The sequence below is a fragment of the Vombatus ursinus genome, unplaced genomic scaffold (assembly GCF_900497805.2).
Source record: "Vombatus ursinus unplaced genomic scaffold, bare-nosed wombat genome assembly UNPS02005659.1, whole genome shotgun sequence".
In the NCBI taxonomy this organism is placed as follows: Eukaryota; Metazoa; Chordata; class Mammalia; order Diprotodontia; family Vombatidae; genus Vombatus; species Vombatus ursinus.
The window spans coordinates 19,161,775-19,180,485 of record NW_020945437.1 but is presented as its reverse complement, the minus strand read 5'-3'; the positions used below and the strand labels follow the sequence as shown (position 1 = coordinate 19,180,485).

Here is an 18,711-nt window from a genome sequence, read left to right as displayed (position 1 = left end):
GTTTATAAAACACTTTAACACATATTATCTTATTTGATTCTCACAACAGCCCTGGGAGATTAGTGCTGCTATTATCTCCATTTTACAGAGGAGGGAACTGAGGCTAAGAGAGGCTGACTTGCTTAGGGTTACACAGCTATTAAGTATCCAAGGAGAAATCTGAACTTAGTTGCATCTCGTTCCAAGTTCTCTGCTCTATCCATTACACCAGCACTTCTTAAACTGAAAGTCATGACCCCATATGGGGTTGTAAAAAGGTTTCTGAACACACAACAACCAAAAATTAATTAAAAATCAAACACGTAATGAATCTGAGGGTGTTTCTGGCAGTTTGCCCATGTTGCATTGAGCAACTTTACTGCAGCTTTGGTTCTGAACACACAGCATGCGCACTTTGCACTGAGCATGCCATCACGCCATGCAAAGCCAAAGAATGCTGCCAAAACGTGAAAAGGGATTGTGAATGGAAAAAGTTTAAGAAGTCATTCACTACACTATCTACCTCCCTCTGCTATACATATCAGATGTAGGATTTGAACCTAGGGCTCTGATGACTCCAGGTCTGTGTCTTTTCCCTTTGTACCACTTTTTAGTACCAGAAGGAAGAACAAAGACCAAATAGGGTGCAAATTAAAAGGAGACAGATTTTAGCTAAAAAAAAAAAAAAACTTTCTTAAAATGATCCTTCCCACAATAGAACAAGTTTCCTGGGAGGATAGACAGCACCCTCTCTGAGCAGAAGACTTCTGAGCCCTGGTCTGGGTCACTGCAGAAGACAGTCCTACATGGGGTGGGAGGTTAGACTCTTATTTTCCCACTTTAAGATTTTTATGATTCTAATCAGCACAGCTCACATCACTAAAACAGCTTCCATTTCTAGAAGCCCTTTCCTTCCGACAACCCTATGTGGTAGGTACAGCTAGGGCTAGATTAGTGAGAACAAATTAATTCCCTGAAGTGGTTGCATGTATGCTAATTTGCCCTATTCAAAGTGATAATTGTGTAAAATATGGTTCCACCCCAATGGAAGTATGCCAAGCAAATTCAAATCAGTGACTACTTCAGGGGATTCTTATGAGCACCAAATGGGAACTGGCTATAATGTGAGTAGCAGCACCCACATTTTCACAGAATTTCAAGGCTGGAAGGGGCTATACCCCCCAAAAAAGAATCTCATCTATAACATCCTAGATCATCTAGCTTCTGCCAGAAGACCTACCACATGGCAGAAACCACCATCCTGTGAGGTAACCTGACTCCAGGTTCTCTAAGAATTGAGAAGTGTTTTTCTGACTAGCAGCCTCATTGTGCTTCTTTGAGATTTGTACCCATTCCTCCTGGTTCTTCTCACTGGGGACAAACAGTCTGATCTGTCTTCTTCCTGATAGCCTATCGAACAGGTAAAGATAGTGTCATCATGTCCTCACCTCCAACCCCCAAAGATGGCTCTTCTAGGCTCTTCTTCAAGCTTCATTTTTACAAATGAAGAAACCAAGGCTCAGTGAGAAGATGACCTGCCCAAGAGGACACAGCTAGTAATACACATTTCAGGATCAGGGCTGTGTCCCAAATGTTCTGAATCAAGTCCAGCCTCCTTCTGGCTAGCCCAGTTCCCAGCCTAAGGCCAGTGGTAGGACTATTTCCTTCCATACCTGGGGAATACAGGATGACTTCTTAAGATCTACCCAGCTCTGATACTCTAGGATTCTATTGCTCTCCTCTTCGATGGGCTTCAGCTGGAGGCCTCCCACCCCTACACAGTGTTCACATTCAGATGGGGCAGTTGACAATAGGAAAAAGAGCTACAATTTGGGTGGCTGGTTTGGCACTCACAGACTAAACGATTCTTGTTTCCTGTGGGAGTATATTTAGCAAGTATGGTCATCTAATGGCAACCCCTCATATTAAGTATAATTACTTCCAGGGGTGGAAGAAGGGGATGAAAAGTAGGGGACAGAGGATCAGAGCAGAGGGAAGTAAATTTGTTCAGCCAGAGAGACACATGTATCCAACCAAGTCATCCTGCAAACCATTTCCCCAGGGAAGGGATACTGGACAGGGGATCCAAACATCAGGCAGAATTGGCTCTATTCACACGTAAGGCTCCCTCCAGCTCTGGGATGCTATGATTTGGCTGTCCTCTCCTTGGCAGGGGCCTGGTTCTCAGCCTCTCATTCACACAAGGTAGCCACCACCTAGTGATGTCAGCATTCAGACTAGACACAGCTTCTCCTAAGAGGCAGCCTTTTAGATGTCTGATTTGTGGTTTAGAAATAAGCATACCACCCTTTAAGTCAATCCTCCAAGGGAGGAAAAAAGCAGAGAAGAAAAGGCTCTTACTAACCCTTGTCCAATCTTCTCAAACCGAGTATACTTCTTCTTGGGGTCACCCACGCTCACAATGCTCCCTGTAACAGAGACAGAAATGATGAGATATTGTTCCCTCCTACCCCATCAAATACAAAGTGCATGACATTTCTCCACCCCACCCCACCCCACCCCAGGGTGGAATAAAGAGCTAGCTACTTTCCCACTCAGAAGCCATCAGAGGCAACGGTAGTAGGAATAGCAGAGACTCCCCAAGTGAAGCCCAAACCAAATTACAATGTAACTGTGAAATATTTAACAAAATAAATAAAAATACAGTAGAACATAGACAACGTTAACATGTGGTTTTCTGAGTCAATAACTATGGTTTAGTGGCCTGCATATCTATTGGCACTTGGAATCACTAATCTAGGGAATCCCTAATCTTCAAGTCCTGGCTTAAGTACCCACTCCTTCCATGAAGCCTGTCCTGATTGATCACCACCATACTCATCCTCTCCCCTTTCTGGATGTCCAGAGAGAGGGAAGTGACGGTTACATGACATTCTGTCTTCCATCTTCTTGCCTTTGTATGGGCTGTCCTCCATACCTGGAATGCTCTCTCCCCTGACCAACACTTCTTAAGGTCCCCTGGCTCCCCTGTAGACTCGGCTTAAATTCCTCTTCCTTTAGGAGGCTTTTCCCAGTCCCCGCAGCTGCTAATGCCTTCCCTTTGCAGATTGTTTAATCTATTCTGTATATGTCTTGTAGAACTCTAATTATTGACATGCTGTCTCCCCCCATTAAAATGTGTGCTCCTTAAAGGCAGAGCCTGTTTGTTTGCTTTTTTAATTTTATTTTCTTCCATCACCAGTGCCTAGCACATAGTTAATGAAAGCTTGTTGACTGGCTGACTCATCTCTCCCTTGACCAAGTTCCATATACAGCATCAAGTTCATTTTTGGGCTCCAAACTTTAAGGAGACCCATGCTGCCATCTTATCTCCCTTCCCACCCCTCTATCCCACCCCAGGATATATTGTTAAGCACCTTAAAAGCCATCAGGCTTTTATTTGAGCTTTCTGTATGTATCGACCCCTTTAGGACCCACCTGCAGCTAACTCCTTTAAATCTGCAAGACCCCTCACGAAGGAAAAAGTCCACAGACATTGCCCTGGCTAGGGACTCTTGGTCTCAGGTCTGAGCTGACTGTTCCCATTAACGTAGGAACAGATTGTTATATTTAGAGAATGTCTAGAAGAAAAGAGGAGGAAATTCACAGCTCTGCTGCCTCCCAAATAAAGAAAGCAGAATATGGCCCACAGCAGTGACATTTGTCTGGTTTCTCACTTGACTTTCCCTTGGGTCTTCTATATCCCCACCAAACTGTATCACTCTAGAATACAGCCAAACTGTGATTGCAGCCACCATTCTCATCCTGCCTGGCTTCTCCCCACTGCCCACTCTCCTTAAAGATCCCTTCCCCTCTTTCTTTGAGGCCCAGCTTCCGCACTGTTGCCTCCCTGAAGCCTTCACCCCATCACTCAGGGAAAAGACTCCTCCAGCACCTGCCCTGAATGTCTCCTGTAAGCATCTCTGTTCACTACTGTGTATGTGTTCTTCTCAACTTAGACTGGAAGCTCCCTCAGTGTAGGGAACTGCATCATATAAAAGTTTAAATCCCCCATGGTTGAACATGTGGCAGGCTAATATTATTATTTTTTAACCCAAACTGAGTTAGATTCTTTCTACATCTTTCCAGATGGCACTGAGAGGTGAAATGTGTTTGGCCTTCAATCAGACCCTATCTCCCCACCTTATTCTTCCCAAGAAAGTTAAGAGGCCCCGATTCCCCTTCAGGGGTGGGGAACCTACAGTCTCAAGGCCACATGTGGCCTTCTAGGTCCTCGAGTGCAGCCTTTTGACTGAGTCCAAGTTTTACAGAACAAATCCTTTTATTAAGGGAACTTATTCTGTGAAGTTTGGATTCAGTCAAAGGGCTGCAGCACTCGAGGACTTGGAAGGCCACAAGTTCCCCACCTTTGCAAGCTTTTAGTGTTCTCTTACATACTATTTCCTCCAGTAGAATGTAAGCTCCTAGAAGGCAGGAATTGCTTATCTAAAAAAGCTTTTGGATCCCCAGAACTCAATGACAGTACCTCATACACAGGAGGCCCTGAAAGACATTTAATCAAAGTCAATGGAGAGCAGGTTATTTCCAGATTAATAGCCAAGAAAAGCACAGCTTGTTCCCCAAATATACATTCAAACCAGTGATAATGACGATCATTTCTTCTGATGGTATGGTGACATGGTAAATTAAGAATCCTGGACTGGGAACCGAGGTCCCAGTTTATTAGCTGTATGTTGGCAAGAAGGTACAACTACTAGCCGCATGGCCACGGTCAAGTCATTTTGCCTTATGAGGCTCAGTTTCTTCATCTGTCAAATGGGGGGAAATACTTGTACTACCAATCTCACAAGGCTGTTGTGAGGAAAGCATTTTGTGAGGCTTAATGTATAACAGAAATACAAGTTATTAGATCACCACTTCAGTTCTTCCTCCTAGAGTCGAGGAAAATATGTCTTGGTTTGGGGGAACCACATGGGGCACAGAGTAAAGCCAAAGGGTCCAGTCCACCTAGGGCCCAAAAGTTGACCTTGTTAGCAGGAATTGTGAATGCTGGAAATGTCCTAAAAGCAGTGGCTGTTTTTAGCTTTTCTTGCAATCCCAGTGATTATTTGACATACAGTAGGTGCTTAATAAATGCTTGTTCACTGGGAAACATATATGTAGATATATATGTATTATATGTGGGCATGTGTGTGACAGTAATAGCTAACATTTACATAGGGTTTTTAAGTTTATAGAGTGCTTTTACAAAGCAATCTACACACATATTACCTCATCTAATACAACAACCCTGTGGGGTGGGTGGTATTCTTATTCCCATTTTACAGATGAGGGCATCGAGGCTGAGAGCTTCGCTCAGGTTAAGAAGCCACGAAGTGGCTGAGGCCAGACTTGAGCTTGCATTTTCCTGCCTCAATAATCAGCACTTACTTAATTTCTCCAAGATCTCTTCATCTGACATTTTGGGCTTCTTCTTCTGCTTCTCGGCATTGCGGGTCAGGGTGTCTGGAGGGGTAGTGTTGTTATTCTCGGTGGGAGAGATCGGAGATGTGGCCACATCGCGAGTTGGAGTGACAGGAATAGGGTCGATCACTGACCGTGTGTACACCTGCATGGATGGCAGGAGAACCAGAACGGAGTCAGCTTTCTTGAGCAAAGAGAGAGCCTGGGGGATGGTTCTCAGACCCAAGATCTTGGCTGGGGGTCAAGGGACATAGTGGAGCTAACCCCAACAAACTCACCTCCCAGCATCCTAACAGGTCCAATTCATGTTGTCTTTAAAAAAAAAATGAATGAATCAGGTTCTCTTTTTTTAAAGAGTCTTATTGATTTATGTGTCTGTCTGTCTGCCCGTCTGTACGTTACAATCCTTTCCCATCCCCTCTCATTTAGCAACTTCTCTTGCCAATACGTGCATTTTCTACACAATGGGCAGAGTAGAGACACAGATGACATTAACCCCACCACCACATCAAGCAGAAGGTTTGTTTGGGAGGGACCAAGGGAAGGAAGGAATTCCTCCCCCACATTCTAGAAACCAGGATAAGATGATGCCATCACACGCCACCAAGTTCCTGAACATGAGGTCAATTGTCGCTCTTGCAGCCCTCCCTCTGATTTTGTCTCCCCCATTTCAGGACAGAAGGTGAATCTGGTATAGCCACCATACTGTGAGTGCTGCCCTACCCGGCCTTTGGAGGGTTCAGCACCGGCAAAGCAGGAAGAGACAGATAGTGTCCAGAGGCCCTGTGCCCCATATCTCTTAAATGTGGGCAGCGCACCAAGGCGGAAATCAGGAGACTCGCGTTCTAGTCCCAGCTCTGGCACTGACCAGCCCCCCTGAGTAAGGTCAATTACCTCAATGAGCTTCAGTTTTCTCCCCTGTAAAATGAGAGGGTTGGACTCAGATGATCTCTGAGGTATCTTCAAACTCATAACATTCTATGTTCTAAGTTCCCTCCAATTCTAACATTGCATGTTTTAAGGTTCCTTCCAGCTCATGCATTCTATGCATTATGTGTTAAGCCCTATCCAAGTAGAGCATGCTACAGATTGAGGTCAGAATGAGAGAGAGTGGTTGATACCAGCAATTCCACCCTCGGTTCCACCCAGCCTCGTCCAAATCCCAGCTCTCTTCTCCATCTATCCCCTTCCTCCCACATGATGTTTCAGCCTCCTTTCACAGCCCAAGCCTCCCGGCTGCAGGCACAAAAACCCCTAACTCTAGGATACTACGTGCCAGCAGGCATCTCAAATGCTAGCATCTGGCTTTTGGATATATCTCAAACTCCCACCTCTTTTTGTGTGTGAAGCCTTCCCGAATGTCTCTAGCATTCAAGGCATTGTGGCGTAATGGAAAAGTCCGTGGATTTAGAGTCAGAAGGAATGGGTTCCATTCTCTTTCTCATCTATAAATGAAGTGATACCTAGTAGACTAGATATTAATAACATAATAATAGCCAACATTTATATAGCACTTACTACGTGCCAAGTACTATGCTAAATGTTTTATATAGGGGCAGCTAGGTGGCACAATGGATACAGCATTGGCCCTGAAGTCAGGAGGACCTGAGTTCAAATCTGGCCTCAGACCAAACACTTGACACTTACTAGTTATGTGACCCTGGGCAAGTCACTTAATCCCAATTGCCTAAAAAAAAAAAAATGTTTTATATAATATTTGATCCTCACAACAACCCTCGGAGGTGGGTACTGGCATTATCCCTATTTTACAGATAAGGAAACTAAAGCAAGTAGAGGTTAAGTGACTTGCCCAGGGTCACATAGCTAGTAAGTACCTGAGGCTGGATTTGAACTCAGGTCTTCCCAACTCCAAGTCCAGCTTTGTACCCACTGTGCCACCCAGCTGCCATAGATGAACTCTAAGGTCCCTTCCATGTCCCACATTCTATCATTATGTGACTAATCTTTCTTTCTGGGTGGCAAAGGAATGCAGTGCTGGACCCAGAATCAGAAAGACCTGAGGAATGAGTTCACAATGGAGACTGGATAAAAACAGAATGTGTTGATGTCTTAAATCAGTTTTTCTCAAGGTGTCCCAGCAATGTACTTACTCTCTTGGTTACTCTGAGGGGCAGGCAAAGAAATCAGATGTTACAGGAGATTCCTATGGAAGGGCACACTGGCTTGGGAGTAAGAAGCCCCAGGTTTAGGTACCAGTTCTGTTCATCACTATATGGCATTAAGCAAGTCACTTACAACAATGCCCACTTCTACAAAGCCTATAAGGTTTGCTAGGCGTGCTTCTTCATAATAATATGTGGACTGAGTGGTGAAAGGATACTGTCCCCCACTGACCAAGGCCCTTTGGGGATGGACTTTCCTCTCTATTCACTGTGTCACCTCCCTTCCAGCTGAAGCCCTTGGTACCTGGAAAGTGCTGTGGGCACGTACACCATTGTGCTGGAATGAGGATGAAGAGTTAGTCACTTGCTAACTGATGGGAAACTTCAACCGGGACAATGGGCTCTGTGGCATCATCAGTCCTACTCTGTTTCCATCTCCATAGAGGGACTAAATTCCTATGCCACCTTTACAATTTTGGGGCTACCTTCCTGCATCCGGCTTCCTTCAGAGCAAGGCTTGGGTGCCACTTCCTACTGTAGACCTTCCCTAATTCTCTGCCTCCCTCCAATTACAAACACTCTCTCTCTCTCTGCAAATTACTTTGTGTTACTTGGGAATAGATTATAGTGTCCATGTTGTACCTCCCCTCCACTCCCCACCAAGAGAATCTAGGTTCCACCAGAGGAGGGACTGTTTCATTTTCTGCCTCTGTATGCCCACAGTGTCTTGCATACAGTAGGTGCTCATTCAGTGACTTGAATGTAAGCACACACTTGGCTCACAGACACCGTTCCCTTGTTTATGCCTCTTTTCTCAGGCATGAGAATGTTCAGGTGATGGCAGAATCTGAGCCATGGAACGCCAGAGCCAAAAAGACCAGAGAGATCATCTAATTCAACCCCCTCGCTTTACAGAGGAAGCTTTTAATTAACACAAGATAACATGGAATTAGCTTCTTCTTTTTTTTTTGGCAGCCAGTGCTGTGATGTCAGAGCCAAAAGAGCTCATGTGAGCTGAGGCCTAGCATTGGCCATGCGCTGCCCCCCCCCCCCCGCCCACACAGCAAAGAAGGTGACAGTCTCACTCCTCTGCCCTGGTCAGTCTATCCTAGTGACTTGAGTTCAGTTCTGGGGACACTTTTTGGGGGAAATACTGACCAAGATGAAGAAAAGGAAGATCAGGTAATAGGAATGGAGACTGTGTCCTATGAAGAATGGCAGAAAGGTCTAACAAGATGTTTAATTTGGAAAAGAGAAGATTTAGAAGAGATGTAATCATTGTTACCAAATGCCCAAAGGGCCTGTTATATGGCCTCATTTTCTTCAGCCTCCAAAAGGCAAAACTAGGAACTGTGGGGGAAGACAGAAATAAGATTTCAGCTCTTCTCCTGAACAAGCAGAAAGGAATCAGTGGTTTCAACTGGTAGTGAGCTCCCCATCACTGAGACAGCCTACGATAGATAGCTGGGGATGTTGTAAAAGGAATCCTTAGTATACAGGATTTCTTGAAATGCAAATTTATTGCTATATATTTTGAATTAGTGCATATGACATGCTTTTTTCCTTTTCTTATTTTGTATATTTGAGTTCTATTATTTAAGCCTAATAAAAAAATTTTAAAAAAAGGAAAGAAAGAAAAAACAAAGGAATTTCTAGATCAGGCAAGGAGTTATGCTAGTTCCCTTCACTAAGATCTCTTCTAGCTCTAAGTTTCACAGGGTGGGGAGGTGATTTACTCAAGGCCACACACTAGGCCAATGACAATACCAAGCCTGGGCCCCACGATCTCCTGACTCCTCATCCACAAATACCTTCTCCAGTCTTTGCCACTGCACGATTTATGAATGGGACCTGTTTGCTTGTTTGTTTTTCCCCCCACTTCTCAGTGTTTGATTCTTCTGCTCCTAGATCGCTGCTTCAGAAGTTTCCACAATTTTTAATATGTATAGCCAGGAAGGAACAAGGCATCTCATTTTCCCATTTCTCATTTTCTCAGAAATCCACATCACAATCCTAACATCAAATTTAAGGGTCAGATATCCCCAAGACAGTTGTGTAATACAGAGACCCTGAATTTCTGAGATTCTACACTGAGACCAGGAGAAAGGAGTCACTTGCCCAAGGTCATGCCATGAGTTAATGGCAGAGCTAAGTCTAGACTTCAGGTCTCCTGGCTCCCTGGTCAATGGAATCAGAGCTATCCCAACTCAAAGCCCTACGGGTCTAAAAAGGAAAGCCAACAGAGGTGCTGCCGATATCCACCATATGAAGAGTTTCATGGTAGATAAGAGCTACTGCAGTTATAAATCCCCAAGGGCGTCATCCATCACGCTCTTTAGTTTCACATGCTGAGTGCTGCTAATTTCAAGCAAATCTTGCAGAACTGCGATTACCGACTTCCCAAGAGAAGACGAGAGTGACTCACTTCAGCCCAGAACTAAATAATGTTGACTGTACTTAACGTCATATTGGTTGAAGGGAGGCTGGGGAGCCAGGGGAGAGATCAGGGAAGGTATACGTGAGAAGAAGCCCTTCTTGCTTTATCTCCAACCACTTCCCTTCCAATACGCTCCCCACGGCAGCCAAGTATAAGCCCATGATCATGTGACGTGGAAGAGTCCTGAGAGATCCTCTAGGCCAATTTTCAGACATTTACAGAAGAGGAGAAGGAAGGCCAATGCGTGGGAGGTGACTTACCCAAGACTACATGGGTAATAAGTGGCATAGATAAGCATTGGAATGCTCATCCCCATTACAATACTAATAAAAATAGCATTTATTATAGTGTGTTAAGGTTTGCAAAGAACTTTACATATGTTATCTTATTTGATTCTCACAACAACCCTGGCAGGTAGGTGCTATTATTATCCCCACATTATAGATGAGGAAACTGAGGCTTGAGAAAGAATAAGTGACTTGCCAGGGTCACTCAGCTAGTAAGTGTGTGAGGCAGGACTCTAACTCAGGTCTTCCAACTCAAGTCCCACACCCTATCCACCTAACTAGTCAGCAAGACCTCTGTTTAAAAAAAAAAATCTTGGCTTCAGTTTCCTTATCTGTAAAATGATGGTGATACTGATTATCACCTACTTCATAGGGTTGTTTCGAAGATCAAATGAGATAATATCTGTAAAGTGCTTGGAAACCTTAAATTGCTATATAAATGTTAACTATTATTATTATTATAAAACCAAGTCTTTTTGTTACATCATGAAAATCTGCCATTCCTTCATTCCCTGCCCTCTCCTGCTTCCTTTTATTTGTTCAGGTTGCCACTCATAGTTAGAATGGACATCCTCCTTCCCCAGACCTCCCATATCTAACTACCTATCTCTGCTTCGTGAAATTCTTCCCTTCTTTCAAGGCCTAACTCAAATCCAATCTACTCCATGAAGCCCTCCCTGATTCTCTCTCCCTGCCTCCCAAGCTAAAAATGATCTCTACTCAAGTTTTTCCTGACCCTTTCTCTGCACCTCTCTCCCTTAACACATTCTAATTTGTATCATAGTTGGCTGTTATTATTGTGTATCTTATTTCCAGAGCATAATAGGGACCTTGGGACCAAGGAACATGAAGTAATTTCTCCATCTCTCCCAAGGCTACATCTTACACTCAGCAGGTATTCAATAACTACTTCTTGAAAATTGACTGAAATTACTGGTGATTCTCTACAAGCAAGTATGGTAAACAGAGCAATGGACCTGGAATCAGGAGGACCTGAATTTAAACCCAGTCTCAGTTATTTACTAGCTGTGTGAACTCACTTCATCTCTGTTTGCCTCAGTTTCCTCAAATGTAAAATGGGGATAACAACAGCATTTAACTCCCAAGGTTGTTGTCAGGATCAAATGAGATAATAAAAATACTTAGCACAGTGCTTGAAACATAGTAAGTGCTGTATAAATGTTAGTTATCATTGTTATTATTACTCCTTCTTTCCTTCTCCATTAGGATAATAATGATGATTATGATGAAGACATTGATGGATTGCTTCAGCGATGGGTTGAAATAATAGAAAATATTTCTCTAGTGCTTTTTTACAAAGTGCAAAAACCCTCCCTACCCTAGTAACTTTGTGAGAAAGACAATATAAGCATTATAATCTCTATTTTACAGATAAAGAAACTGAGGTTCAGAGAGTCACTAGGCCAAGATCAAGGAGAGTCAATGCACTGATTAAATCTGTATTTTTTTCACTCACCTTTAAAGAATTTTAGCTATAGGAACAGAAATAAGGATAAGAATAGGATAAGAGCTGAGATTGCATTGGTAGAGGGAATTAGGATCCCTCTACCAATGTAGGGTCAGTACTGTCTCTACAACTTAACAGTCCTAAAAGTTGTCTAGAACACAGAGAGAATAAGTGACTTCAGGGTCCCATGGCCCAGTATGTATTAGGTGCAGGTCTTGACCCCACCCGTTCCTCATTTTGAGGCCACTATACCAAAGTGGAAGTGTGTCAGCTGCAAAAAACCCAACAACGTCTCACTCGTTCACCCCTGGCCTTCGGAAGCCTCGGGGCACCAATCTCTCCCCTCCAAGATTCTGCCTCCACCCACTCACTAACAGCAAAAGGGCTGGGTTCCAATCCCCAAGAACTCACGGATTTTGTGTGCTCTGGCCGAGGCGCAATCACTGGAGGGGGAGCAGCATCGTCCTCATCATCTTCATCCTCTGAAACTGGAGGGACAGCAGGTGTCTCAGACACACTCTTCACATTCTAAATGAGAAGCAAATACAAGATTGGTTCTACTCTGTTGGGATAAGAACTACCAAGGAGATGCAGACCTCACCATTCACATTCATACTCAGAAAGGTACCAAGCCCTAAAGCCAATCCCTTAGGATTGAGGCCAATCCTTCCCCTCTCCTTCCAAAGGATTATCTGCCCCCGTGACAATGTTCTTACATTTGGGGGTAAATTTGGTCCAACAGTCTCATCTCACCGATAACTTGCTCATTGTTTCAAAAGGCAAGATGGTCACAAGGTAAAGGATCACAAGCTCTCACAGCTGAAAGAAGGCTCAAGGGCTATTTGCCTGTCCCACACTCTTTTCCATAACGTTGCCAACAAGCTGGCCACAGACGACTTCCAGTGAGCAGCATGTCCCTACCTGCCGCGGCAGTCCCTTCTACTTTCAGACAGCTTTCTCACTGGGAAATTTTCCTCCCATTGAGCCAAAATCTGTCCCTCTGAACCTTACAGTCACTGCTTCCAGCTGTAGGCCATGCAGGACAAGAGTCATCCTTCTTCCACATGGCAGACTTAAATACACTCTATTTCCTTCCAGCAATCCTGCAAATGCGGCCTGACCATGGGCAAAGGACATCAGGACTGCTATCTTGCTGGTTCACAACACCTTAACACAGACCGTGATAACTGGTTTTTTGGCTGCTCCCCATCTTTCCAGGCTTCTTATACCTTACACCCCAACATGTACTCTATAGTCCAGTGACACCAGCCTCCTGTCTGTTCCTTAAACAAGACCCTCCATTTGGCTCCCGGCATTTCCCCTGGGATACCCCTCATGTTCTCTCTCCTCTACTCTGCCTCCTGGCTTCCTTCAAATCCAAGCTAAAATTTCCTGGTCCCCCTTAATTCTAGTGCCTTTTCTCTGTTGATTATTTCCTACTTATCCTGTACTTAGCTTGTTTACACATAGTTATTTGTGTGCTGTCTCCTCCCTTAGACAGTGAGCTCCTCCAGAAAATGTCTTTTACCTTTCTTTATATCTGCAGTGCTTAGCACAGTGTCTGGCACATAGTAGGTGTTTAACAGTGTTTGTTGATTGATGGATTGACTGCGTCATACTGCTGACTCACTGTAAGCTTGCAGTCCACTAACCCCCCCCCCCCGCAAAAAATCTTTTCAGCACAAAGATCTGGCCATGCAGGAGAACAAATACTGATGGTCTAAGTTTCCAGATACAAGCAAGGCACCCTTACATTGTAGCAGAGGAATGACCAGAATCCACTTAGACAAGATTCTGCCTCCCATCCCACAGGGCCATGAATGGGATGAGGTAAGCTAAGAAACACTTTAGAAGGCACTGACAGTGTCATCCTAGAGCTGAGAAATGCCCGAGGGGAAGCCAGGCACATCCTGCAGAGTGCCCCAGAACCTCACCACCTGAAGGTTCGTGAAAACTGGGAGGCTGGCCAGAACAAACTTGGACAACATTCACAAATGATTCTCAGGAGGGGGAAAAAAGAGGGGTAGGAGAGGGGAGCTACATCTTAAGATACCAACTTGGCTGCACCGGGAGATCATCAATCAACTCAGATTTTAAAACAGAAGATCCATTCTACTCAAGTCTTCCTTCACTGCCTCATCAATGAGGTTGGGTGCATTGAGGGGAGAAGGGAGACACGTACAGTCTTAGCGAAGGCAGTCCTGGAGATGGAATCACAAAGAACTGAGTGTGAATCCTGTCTCTGTCACTTACTGTATGTGTGAGCTTGAGCAAGTCACTCGCTTTCTTAAGAACCATTTTCTCAGGTATAAAACTGGAGAGCTAGAGGAGAGGACCTTTTATGGTTTTTTTCCAGCTTTAAATCCCATGTTCCAAGTCAACTACTTTCTGTATTTGCTACCAAGTCAACAAGCATTTATTAAGTATTTACTGTATACCTGTATATTTACTGTATAAGCATTGGGAATACAAACACAAGCAGAAAGGAAGGACAGAATAAAAAAAAGATTAATTGAGAAGAATGTAACAATACAGAAAGAGCTCTTGATTTGGAAGGAGAGAATCTGGATCCAAATACTTTGTCTTTGACTTACTGTCATTGTGACCTAGGGCAAGTCACTGAAACTGTCTAGACCTCAATTTCCTTATCTACAAAAAGGAAGGGGATGGGCTCATCTCTGAGACCCCTTTCCAGATCTAAATCAATGAGTGGATGAATTGAAACTCAAGATAAGGGAGGGGGGCAAAGAGCAGCAAGCTGTCAGTCACCAGACCTGGACTGACCCCATCCCAAGCTCCACATCAGTCCCCCTGGAGCTTAGAGGCCCATCTTCATGGAATACCTTGGCAGGAACCAGAGTTCTGCTAGCAACCCCCCACGCAGGCCAGGTAAGACGTCCAAACATAGAGTTTTGGGCCACTGAAATCACAAAGCGATCTGCTTCCTTAGATTCCATATAGAACAAGATGTTGCCATCCCTCTCAGACATTTCATCACATTGTGGGGAGAAGAAAGGGTGGCAACCAGTGGAAGGAAGAAGACCAAGGACTATGCTGGATGGAGATCAGGTCAAGGACCTGGGGGTATTTAGCAACAAAAAGAAAAGAGAGGATACATGTTAAGCGAAGGTGATTTAATATCTCTTATCCTATCTCTCCACTCCCAGCCCTTCCCCACCAAAAAGACCAGTTATTTGGGTCCTCCAAAAAGAGAGGTTCTTCATGGTCTAATTTCTAAGTGGAATTGGCTTATTCAGTGTGGTCCACAGGAGGAGAGTTAAGGGTAAAAGGAGGGAATAACAGAATTAATAGTCTTTTATTTTTCTCCCCAGTGATTGAATGCAGTCTTTCATTCATTCATAAATATGTTAACATTTATATAGTGTAAGGTTTATAGTATAAACTGGCCAAGGTAAGAAAAGAGCATGGCCCTAGACACATTCATGCAGATGTCAGAGGATTCCCTGTATGGAAAGCCATGCTATAGAGCGGATCTCTGCATTCAGTGGTCGTGTGGGGACTAGTTACTCTCCGAGGGCCCTAACTTGGGAGATTCCAGGATTCCACACATGTCCTATAGATATGTAGTGTAAAGTTTATAGTTTAAAGTATACAGTTTAAGGTGTGCAAAGCACTATCTATATACCTATATATCTATATCTATATGTTTATATATCTATGTATGTATAACCACACATATGTATATGCACGTGTGTGTATATACATATCTGTGTTGCATATATATGTATATCTGTGATACATGTGTATATGTGTATATACACACAGACATACACACAAGTGTAACTTTCTAAGACTAAGTTGGAGAGATGGTGCTGACCTAATTCAGTCAGCTTTTTAATCCATAAGTTCCTTTATCAAAGAAATCACAGGGCCACTCCCTTTCCCACAGAGATATAGGGTAATGTTATGAAAAGTTCTGGATTTAGCGTGAGGATCTATCTAGGTCTGAATTCTGGCTCTGCTACTTCCTCATTGCATGACCTTTCCTTTGATTGGCCTCAGTTTCCTCTTCTGTAAAATAAGGGCATTAGACTTGAGGATCACTCTCGATCTGGCCAGTCCCAGATCCCCAGGGCTCAGCCAGAGTAGGGATCCCACCCAAGAGGGCTCATGTTCCAGCCTCCCCTGGTCACTTCTGGCTCAGAGAACAATAATCAGATCAGTATTGACATTCCTATTGTCACAAAGGTCCTGGCATATTCCTTGGGACTGCCTAGGGCAAAGTCCCTTTCCCCAGGCACCACTCCCTTTACAATAAGTTTCATTGATATTTTTGTTGATATTTTGCTAAGTGTTGTTTATATGCCTAGAACATAAACTCCCTGAGAGCAAGGCCAGTCTCACTTTTGTATTTTTATCCTCAGTAGTAAATGCCTATTGGTTGGATTGCTTGATTGACCCCTTCCAGAACTGACCAACTGTGTTTAAGGAAAACTCAACGATCCTATAAGCAGAAAAAACTTCTCAAGAGAGGCTAAGAGCTGCCCCACAACAGACAGATGCCAAGGTAAGCAAAAAGCATGGCCCTAGACACATTCAAGCAGATGTCAGATGATTCCCTGTCAGGAAAGCCATGCTACAGAGGGGATCTCTGCATGCAGTGGTCTTGTGGGGACTAGTTACCCTCCAAGGTCCCTAACTTGGCAATTCCAGGATTCCACACATGTCCTATAGAAAGGTATAACCTGCTTTACTCTCCCTGCTAAACTAGACTTTGATCAAGAATAGCACGTAGGCCCCAAGTGGACTTTTGGACACCTGATCTCTTGAGCCAAAGGCAAAGATACCATACTCAGCAAAAGAACGCATCTCCCATCCTACAGGTCTCATGGCATGGTGAAAGGAGTCTTGTGGGCTACCATTTCCCAGATGTGAGACCTTAGACATAGGACAAGATCACGAGATTCAGAGTGGAAAGGGCTCTTGGAGGTCATTTAGTACGACCTCCAGCATTTTTCAGATGAGGAAAGTGAAGCCCAAGAGAGAGTTAGAGACTTGCCCAGCATCAAATTACTGGGCCGGAATTTGAACCCAGGACCACTGACTCCAAATCTAGTGCTTTTTCCACTAGAATGTGCTGCATCTCTAGAATTCAAGGTCCATATCTATAAAGCACGGATTATAATCCCTGCCACGCATCTCACATAGATCTGCTGGACATATATATTAGGTATTTAATAATTGCTGGCTGAATAAATCAATGAATGAAATAACAGATATTCAAGGACTTTCAAAAATATAAAGTTCTATACAAACATAATGGGGATAATACATATAAAGTGCTTTGGAATCCTTAAAGCGCTATATAAATGCCACTTATTATTATGAGTACTTTTTTCCCTTGGGCAGCTAGGTGGCATGTTGGATGGAGCTCTGGGCCTAGAGTCAGTAAATTGTTATTGTTGCAGTAGTTTAAGTCATTTCAGTCGTGTCTAACTCTTTATGACCCCATGTGGGTTTTGTTTGTTTGCTGGGAGGCAATCGGGGTTAAGTAAGTCACCCAGGGTTACACAGCTAATAAGTGCCTGAGGTTGGAACTGAACTCAGGTCCTCCTGACTTCAGGGCCGGTGTTCTATCCACTGTGCCACCTAGCTGCCTCCATTTGAGGTTTCCTTGGCAAAGATACTACAGTGATGGGACATTTCCTTCGTTAGCTCATTTTATAGATGAGGAACTGAGGCACACAGGGTGAAGTGATTTGCCCACAGTCACACAGCTAGTAAGTGTCTGAGGTCAGAATTGAATTCACAAAGGTGAGTCTTCCTCACTCCAGGCCCAGCACTCTATCCATTGTGCCATCTAGCTGCTCAAGTAAGACTCGAGTTCAAATCTTCCCTCTCTGTGTGACCCTGGTTAGGCAACTCACTCAACCCTTCTCTACCTAAATTTCCTCGCCTTTAAAGAAGGGATCATAACAACACCTACCTCCTAGGATTATAGTAAGGATCAAATGAAGCAATATTTATAAAGTGCTTAGCATAATGCCTAGGACACAGTAATTTAATAAATTTAAACATTTAAACATTTAACAAATGTTTGTTCTCTTCCCCACCCCCTTCCTTTCCCTTCAAAAAAGGATACAGATAGATCTATCTACATAGATATCTATAGCTATAGATATTGACATCTCTATCTATACATGTATATGTATGTGTATGTGTACGTATATATATAGACAGAGACAAAGACAGAGAGATTGAGGTTCAGGGGCAGGCTGTCGAAGGGTGAAAGGAATGGCGTTGGCACAGTATGACGTACAGCCTACCTGTTTCATCAGTTACTAAAGTGCCCCTAGTGCAGGATTTTGCTGAGCTGGTACCATCCTATCTGCCATATGGCTCTAACCTCAGGCTATTTTTTCCTAAACACATGGCAGGGCTACCTATTTGCAAAGTCACAGAAAGTCAGAGATAGAAAAAGACCTGGAACAAAGAGTGTCAGTATGGGATAGAGCCTTAAAAACGAATGCTGTCTGGAGCTCTAAAGGACCTTGGAACACAATGTTAGAGCTGGAACAACCCTTAGGACGTAGAATTAGGGCAGGGAGAAACTTCCAAACTGGAAGGCACCACAGAAGTCATCTAACCCAACCCTCGCAGTTTACAGATATGGAAACAACCACCCAGGGCACAGACCAAGCTTTTATATCGCATTAATGGTAGCCAAGACTAGAATCCAGTTCTCCAGGCTTCTAGTCAATGCTTTAAACCCACCTCTACCCACCCTCTTCAGTGCCCTCATCTCCCTTGCTCCCACTCTTAACTATACTATATTCTCTACTACTCCATAACCATTTACCAGTTTAAAGAGGCCAAAGCCCTCATCCATTAATGAAACCCATCATACCCTACAGGGGTGGGGAATCTGCAGCCTCGAGGCCACATATGGCCCTCTAGGTCCTCAAGTGCAGCCCTTTGACTGAATCCAAACTGGGAACCTGTAGCCTCGAGGCCACATGTGGCCCTCTAGGT

The 18,711-nt window shown here is 43.9% G+C and overlaps 1 protein-coding gene across 5 annotated transcripts in view; it reads right to left on the bottom strand.

Annotated features, from left to right (window-relative positions):
- PAK1 (p21 (RAC1) activated kinase 1) overlaps nucleotides 1-18,711 on the bottom strand; it is a 206,048-nt gene that overhangs the window by 35,021 nt on the left and 152,316 nt on the right. For all 5 annotated transcript variants that reach the window (XM_027848175.1, XM_027848173.1, XM_027848174.1 and 2 more), the window contains exons 6-8: nucleotides 12,130-12,246; nucleotides 5,371-5,548; nucleotides 2,345-2,408 (exon numbers count right to left, since the gene is read on the bottom strand). In XM_027848175.1, coding sequence (XP_027703976.1) covers nucleotides 2,345-2,408; nucleotides 5,371-5,548; nucleotides 12,130-12,246 — 359 coding nt within the window. The remainder of the gene's footprint in view (nucleotides 1-2,344; nucleotides 2,409-5,370; nucleotides 5,549-12,129; nucleotides 12,247-18,711) is intronic.